The sequence below is a fragment of the Penaeus chinensis genome, chromosome 1 (assembly GCF_019202785.1).
Source record: "Penaeus chinensis breed Huanghai No. 1 chromosome 1, ASM1920278v2, whole genome shotgun sequence".
Classification (NCBI taxonomy): domain Eukaryota; kingdom Metazoa; phylum Arthropoda; class Malacostraca; order Decapoda; family Penaeidae; genus Penaeus; species Penaeus chinensis.
The window spans coordinates 25,766,979-25,775,052 of record NC_061819.1 but is presented as its reverse complement, the minus strand read 5'-3'; the positions used below and the strand labels follow the sequence as shown (position 1 = coordinate 25,775,052).

The 8,074-nt window shown below is 37.7% G+C and overlaps 1 protein-coding gene across 1 annotated transcript in view; it reads right to left on the bottom strand.

Moving 5' to 3' along the window:
• The window catches only part of LOC125036214 (uncharacterized protein DDB_G0287625-like), a gene marked incomplete at its 3' end in the record, with an annotated part of 6,010 nt that extends 5,408 nt beyond the window's left edge, over positions 1 to 602 (bottom strand). The window contains exons 1-2 of the mRNA XM_047628712.1: positions 579 to 602; positions 324 to 413 (exon numbers count right to left, since the gene is read on the bottom strand). Of these exons, the coding sequence (XP_047484668.1) occupies positions 324 to 413; positions 579 to 602 (114 nt within the window). The remainder of the gene's footprint in view (positions 1 to 323; positions 414 to 578) is intronic.
• Between the last annotated feature and the right edge of the window lie 7,472 nt (positions 603 to 8,074).

The following is an 8,074-nucleotide window of genomic DNA, read 5'->3' as shown; positions in this document are numbered from 1 at the left end:
GGGGGCGGGAAGGAATGCTGCATGGAGGCTTGCTCGGAGGGACCCCAGGAGGTGGAGGCAAAGGTTGGGCGCGGCAAAGCGCAGCCATGCGTATGCCCCCTTATGATGCTGATGATGTGGCTGTCGTATGTTTAGATACGTGAATGTGTATGTTTTCGATTTTGAATGATATAACGCTTTTAGAGTTTCATAAAGGAGTGTAACTAGATCAATCAAGCCATTAAATAGAAGATAAAATATGCAGGATTTCAGAAATCTATGAGCATCATAAAATGTAAACCTGGTAGCAGTCACTATATTTTTTTTATCTTTCCTGGGTTTACACGTCTGATATTAACACTTGTTAATTGATACATTACGATGAAGGGAGGCTCTTTGATGAAGTTATACACATCAACAGATTCTCCAAAGGCCTACGCAGATGAGCGGTAATATGTATAGTAATTGTTTAGATGTGCACACACAAACACATACATCCAAAAATATTTCAACGGGCACTAGCAGGCATCCGCTTTGATCAGAGCGGTCTACAATTTTGTTCAGTTTGTCGAAATTTAAGGGAAGAAATACCCCCATACGTTCCCAGATGCAAAGAGACGCATGGAAGTGAACTGTGAGTCATATTACAAATAACAGGCGATCTCCCATCCGAGTGGTTTCAATTCATTTCAAGTGAAAGGCCTGATAATCTGGAAACGGCACCTTGAATAGAATATTTATTATAAAATCATCGTTGATCCAGTACTTCAGCTACTCACTTTATTTGGAATTTTCCATGGTATGAAATTGTATACGAATTGCACAGAAAATGTATTTCTAAATTTTCCCCTGCAGGTCGCAGTCTCAAAGTTCAGGTTACGATGGGGGAATCACGATATTTGTATAGAGTGTTTAGTTTGAAGTGTGCGTATATTGCAATCAAGGAAAATGTTAGGGACCATGTTGCCATAAGTATTAGAATACCAGGTCTTCTTTTCACAATACAAAACTTTTGAGAGATGATGTATAGGCAGTAAGAGTGCGTCAGAAGCAAAAACAGTTCATAAAACTGTGCTTCGGATTTCGTGAGCACTAATGATATATTTGATAACTATAGATATGAACAATACGAAACGGTAAATCGAAGCGTTCTGAAAAGATCTCCAGCATCTCATAAGAGCTTCCCATTTTTAACCCCTGTTATTCGTAACATACAGCTTGATGCAAAAAATACCTCTTCTTATCATATGTACAAATAATTTTCCTAATGACAATAATAATGATACTAATGATAACAATATAGATCATGATAACAGCGATAACATTGATAAGAACAATAGAAATTCTTATTATACCTGTTATCTCCATTACTATTTTTTTTTTTTATCACCATCATCATTTATCATTATTATTACTATTATTGTTATTATTATTATTACTATTTTTGTTATTACTACTACTGCTGCTGCTGCTGCTACTGCTACTATTACTACTACTACTACTACTACTACTACTACTACTACTATCATTATTATCATTATCACCATTATCATTATGATTATTATCACCATTGTCAGAGCAGTCCCAATACAACTAATAAGAACATTTACATATCATACGGAAATGAGAATCAGGCAACAAGCCGTTAAAGACAAAGAAACGTGAGAAGAATAGATTAGTCAAATTCACACCAGAATCGTCTTCACTTCCTCCTAGACACAGAGCGCATGTTAGGGATTACCGTATAGTGTGTGGCAGTTACTTAGTATTTGGCATCAGGGGAGATGATAAGAGTTCTTTTAAGCAGCACTTAAACGTCACAGTAAACAGCGGATGAGAGCAATGTCAGAGGAACAATGGTTAATGAAGTTTGTGTGCGTATCATGTGTATATTTGAAACTCACCTAATCACCTAAGTACACGCACCTGTATATATGTTGCGCGGGCGAGCATATGTGTGTGTGTGTGTGTGTGTGTGTGTGTGTGTGTGTGTGTGTGTGTGTGTGTGTGTGTGTGTGTGTGTGTGTGTGTGTGTGTGTGTGTGTGTGTGTGTGTGTGTTCGTATGCATGTGTGTATGTTTGTGTGTGTGTGTGTGTGTGTGTGTGTGTGTGTGTGTGTGTGTGTGTGTTCGTATGCATGTGTGTATGTTTGTGTGTGATGTTTGTATTTTTGTCTCTGCAAGTTCAATTACGACAATATCATGGATACATAAGGGCAAGGGTTCCTAACCTAGGGTTCATTAACAACGAAAGGCTACATTTGCACATCTCAAATGGTACATAGAGATCTGAAATAACAACTATTGTATATACCAGGATAATTGTGGAGCACCTCTGCTACTGATCTCCAGCTTAGGAGAGCAGCTAAAATCTAAGCTCTTTTTTTTTCTTTCATGGTACAAAGCTACAAATGTGTAACAATATATCGATGTTAAAATAAGTGTATTTTTTTTTTTTTTTTTTTGTCTCTCCATGTACATATTTGGTAGTAAAGAAAAATATCCTTTATAATAGGACTACATGGGCAATATCATCAAGAAGTGCAAAGCAACAAAAAAGAGTCCCTGATTAAGCGTTCCTTTTAAGTATTAACAGTATACAATCTGAATACTTAAAATACTTTAAGGATATATACAATACTAAATCTTCTCAAAGAAGCTAATGAGAGAGCATTGCAAAGTCAAGTTATCTTCATACAAACAGCACAAGAGAGCCCCGCCTTTAACAATGTCCCTGGGGAATGCCAAACGACGAAGCTCTAATTAAGAATTGGGAGTACTCCGTTAGAACTATTGTTTTACAGCAGTGGGTGAAAACTTAAAAGTAGACTCAAGCCTTAACAAAGAATTACGTGTGACAACGTTGTGTGAAGCAGTTCCCAAAGCTAGAGACTCAAAAGGGATAACTGGTGAAGCTTCGGAAGTGCTGGTTAAAGGTACAATGCTACCCATCCCACCACAGATATGAGAAGGAAGTATTCCGGGCAGCCACGATATCGGTATTTGGGGAACCGGCCTGGACAGTGCTCGCCCTGCCCGACCAGAAACAAACTAGATGAATGTCTTGCCAGGCCTACATGTTGCTCCTCTATCGGAATCGAGAGCCTAGGACCTAAGGTGTGTTGCTAGATGTTTTGAGCAGCGTGCAATATTGCTCAATCCCAAGAAGGTCGCCACATAAGCTAATAACCTCAATTGTTGCCCCTAATATTCCTCATAGAAGAAAAGGTAACATACAAACTGAATACATGATATTGCAAGACTTCTTCACTTTATCATGTCAAACAGAATCTTCCCGGTAACTGTACACTGAAGGGATGCAATGCTCACCATTCAGCAGTAGGTTCGCGTTCAGTCTTCCGGAACAAACATTACAATATGCGCTTCGTTTTAATCCTGTGAGAGCTTAGGTATTAATTTCAAATGCAAAACAATCGGGAATATTTTGTCCAATTCATCATCACCATCGCCGACGCCATCATAATCATCATCATCATCATCACCACCATCACCATCATCATTACCATCATCATCATCACCATCATTATCACTATCATCATCATCATCATAATCATCATCATCTTCATCATCATCCTCACCATCATCATCACAATCATCATTATCATCATCCTCACCATCATCATCATCACCATCACCATCACTATCACCATCACCATCACCATCATCACCATCATCATCATCATCATGGAATGTGTTTATTATTCGTGAAAAGCATCGAATAGGTCCTTACAAAATGAGATATCAAATTCTCCTTTAAAGCAGCATGCGATCACAGCCCTCTAACAAAGACCCTTTTGTTCTTTGCAAACAATTGGGTAACAAAGACAACTGATGAGGAGTGGGTACTGTCCACGGATTTCCTTCCGGGTGACTGGAAATCCTTTTAGTTATCAGTATTATTATGAGGCTATTAGTTTATTATTGTTATTATGATAACAGTAATCATCATTATTATTATTATCATTATTATTATTATTATTATTATTATTATTATTATTATTATTATTATTATTAGTATTAGTATCATTATTATTATTATCATTATTATTATTGCTATTATTATTTTTATTATTATTATTATTTATTATCATAGTTATCATCATCATTATTCTATATTATGATCATTAGTAGTAGTAGTAGTAGTAGTAGTACTATTTTTTATTATTATTATTATTGTTGTTGTTTTTACTATTGTTAATATTATCATTATTATTATTATTATTACTATCATTATTATTGTGATTATTGTTATTATTATCATTATTATTATTATCATTATTATTATTATCATTATTACTATCATTTTAGTCATAATCATTGCCGGTATTCCACTTTCTGTCTTCATTTGATAGATTATCTTTATCATCCTCCTCCTCTTCCTTATCCCCATCATTATTATCATTGTCATTATTATTACCATTATCATTATCATTATCATTATCATTATCATTATCATTATCATTATCATTATCATCATCATCATCATCATCATCATTATCATTATCATCATCATCATCATCTAATATTGATATGTAATATTTTCACAAGCTCAGTTTTCTTTGTTGATTACTTATTCTAAGAGAGAGACACAAACAGCTCTGAAAATGGAAGGGATTCTGGGATTCAAAGCAAGGCAGCAGAACTCACCAAATGTAAAGGTTCTGTAAATGACTCGCGAAGAAAAATAGGCAACAAGAATTGGCAGACAGGAGAATGGCCTGCAACATAGACACTCAGCCATCCATCGCCACTCAGAGAAAGACCATCTCCACTTTTGTCACGGTTTTAGAACAATCCTCCTCATTTGCCAAGCTAGGAAAGTAACTGTGCAGAGGGTCTTGAGCATCAAAATTACTATTACTGCTGCTAACGTTATTGTTCATTATCAACATCAGTAGTAATGGTAGAAAAACCCACAATGCAAAACTAGATTTATTGAAAGTGAAACTACAGTTGGAATCCAGGTGGATTTCGAAACTATAGTCTCACTTTCAATAAATCTAGTTTTGCATTGTGGGTTTTTCTACCATTTTATCAACACGGTAGAGTGTTTACCATTCATCAGTAGTAATAATAATATTAATACAATATTAAGATAATATAATATAATATTAATATTAATGATGATGATAAAAATGTTGATGAAAATGATGTTAATAATAATAATGATAATGATTAAAAGATCATAATCTTATTTTATTAATCAGCATCTACAATACTATTACTGATAGCAAAATGAAATAAGAAAAATCGTCTGCCCGTCGACAAAACGTTTAACCCTACCGTGTAACCAGCGGTAGCGTTCTCGTCTAGCAATCTTGCTGACCTGCGTTCGAATCCCTCGCCGCCAGTGGATGGTAACCCCGGCCATTCCTTGCACACAGGGGATAGTTTAGAAACAAAATGAAACAGACAGTATGTCACACCAAGAATATCCATTGTAATAAATGAAATCAAGACTAAACTTTAAACTTTAAACTTGTATGGATCACACCCAAGTACGTCACTACAAAACTCTTCTCGACATCAAAGTTGTGTGAGTGTGTGCGTGGCTGTGTGTGAGCGCGCGCTTAGACCTTCGTATCTTTCAAATAGACTCGAAAAAGGTTTCAAATGTTGAATGTTGTATTTTCCCCAAGCAGACGTATAAATGTTTCATGAGTTGTGGCATAAGTGCTTCATTTAGCAATTCTCTCCCGGAATTGCTTAATTAAATGTGAAAGATACCGGTGTGTTTATGTACTGGATTTGTGCATGGCTGTTTATAAGGGTAGGTGTTTGCGTGTGTGTCACATTTCCTCACTCTGATACTCCCCACATAAAAACAATATACTGTTTTACCGGCGGAGAGCTGTTCCCCTTCTCGATTGGAGGCAAAAAGGGAGTCTGATACACCCTGGACTCGAAGCGGGACCGACACAATGGAAATGATTTTCTGTCGCCGCTTCTTGTGAGGTTGGATTTGGCAGCAGCTCTCTTCTGTCTCGCTGTTGTGGAACCGCGCGAGAGCAAGAAGAGAAAATTTCGAGAGGGAGAAGGACGGGGTGGAAGGAGAAGGGGGAAATAAACGGAGAAATAGAGGGCAACAAGAAGGATTGGGAGCAAAAAGGAAGGTAGGAAAAAGAAGAGAGGGAGGAAGAAAAGTTTAAGGGAGGGGAGGAGAAGTTAAAGAGAGAAAGGAGTAGGGAAAGAGGAAGGTTCTTTAAATGCGAATAATTTCAAACTTTTGTGGAGTTTTCCCTCGAAACTCTTTCCCGTTCCTACTTTGACGAAATACGCTCTCCGTGGTAAGTCATTTCGCTTTCTTGTGACCGGTTTCCGACGCCAGTCACGTCTTCCGGAGTCCGGCGGTGGGCGTGTACGCAGTACCCGGCGTCGCGAAAAATCTTCCCGGACAAAGTTCGGTGGAGAATTTGTCCTCTGTTGGACAAGGCCTTTGCTTTAGGTAGACTTGAAGATAAAACGAAGATTAAAATGTATGACGCGACTGCTACTGACATCTTATGATGGGCTTCCTCCTTGTCCAATCCGCCAGTAGGTATCCATCAAAATATATCCATGCATGAGTGTAGGAATTCATAAATAATCTTAATCGCTCATCAAATATATCTATGACTAATAAACAGCAAATAAACAAACTGAATGAAGAGAGAGAGAGAGAGAGAGAGAGAGAGAGAGAGAGAGAGAGAGAGAGAGAGAGAGAGAGAGAGAGAGAGAGAGAGAGAGAGAGAATCAAAAACAAACAAAAAATACGGATGGCCCCGAGCGCAGGGTGCCAGGGACGAAGGTCGAAGTAAAAATAGCACCACGATGCTCGCCGTCAATCTAATTCCCTGAATCAATCATTGAGAGTGAGCTAATGACGCACGCACGAGGTTTCTGCCAAGTAGATCCAATTACGACGCCTAAAAAGTAATCAAAACATTCGATGCTGATTGGATTTTACATGATGAGGCATTAATGCACTTAAAATTTTGCACATCATTTAGGCCACAAGAGCAGATTAACTCGCTAGTTTAACCTCGTTAAGTGAGATTCAGAAGACCTCATGGGGAGAGAGGGAGAGGGAGGGGGAGGGGAGTCTGGCGTATGGGTGGGGGAGAGGGGATGGAGGGGGAGCGGGTTATGGGGAGGGAGGGGGAAGATCATGATTATGTTTCTTAGCTTTTTGACCTTTTGGATATTTGGTTGCCTTTGGATTTTCTCGGCCGTGAGGGAGTGGTGGGGGGCGAGGGGGAGAGGGGGAGGTAGGGAGGGGAACGGAGGTGCAGGAAGACTGAGGAAATAAGAAAAGAGGGATGAAAACAGCGAGAGAAGAAACGTAATATCGGACTAAATTATGGTAATGAAAGGGGAAAAGAAGATGGACTTTTATAAGTATTAAGAAGGGATCGAATAATAATAATAATAAAGAATAAGAGTAACAATGACCTTATAAATAGTAATAATAATGATAATGATGGTAGTACTGATGAGTATCATGATGATTGGGTGATAATAATAACAATAATGATTATGATGACAGTAACAATAATAAAGATAAAATAATTGACCTGACCAGGACTGAAAATAATAGAAGACGAATGAGGGAGAGAGATTACGTACAAAAATGGATAAAGAGGGGGAAAGGAACAAAAGGAATAACTAAGAGGGAAAAGGGAATGAAAAGAGGAAAAAGTAATGGAAAGAAATGACGTACATAGAACTGAAGAAAAAGGAGGAGAGATGGAATGAAGGAAATGAAATAAGGTTAAAAGGAGAATGAGTGTTAAAAGGGGAAAATATAATGTTTAAAAACTGTACAAGGAACAAAATGTTATTGGAAAATAAAGAAACAGCAACGGAATAAAAGAGAAGGAAATGCAACGAGCAGGAAAGGGAAAAGAGAAAAAACACTAGTGAAGACTAAGAGAAAACACAGACATGCCGAAAGCCGAAGCCTATGTTAGTACGGAAGTCGCAAGGGCAGTTCGGTTTTTGAGCAGAGTGTTTTATTATCACATGTCGAACATGAATCCTCCACAAAGAATGAGAGGGAAAATACACACACATACATATATATATATGTGTGTGTG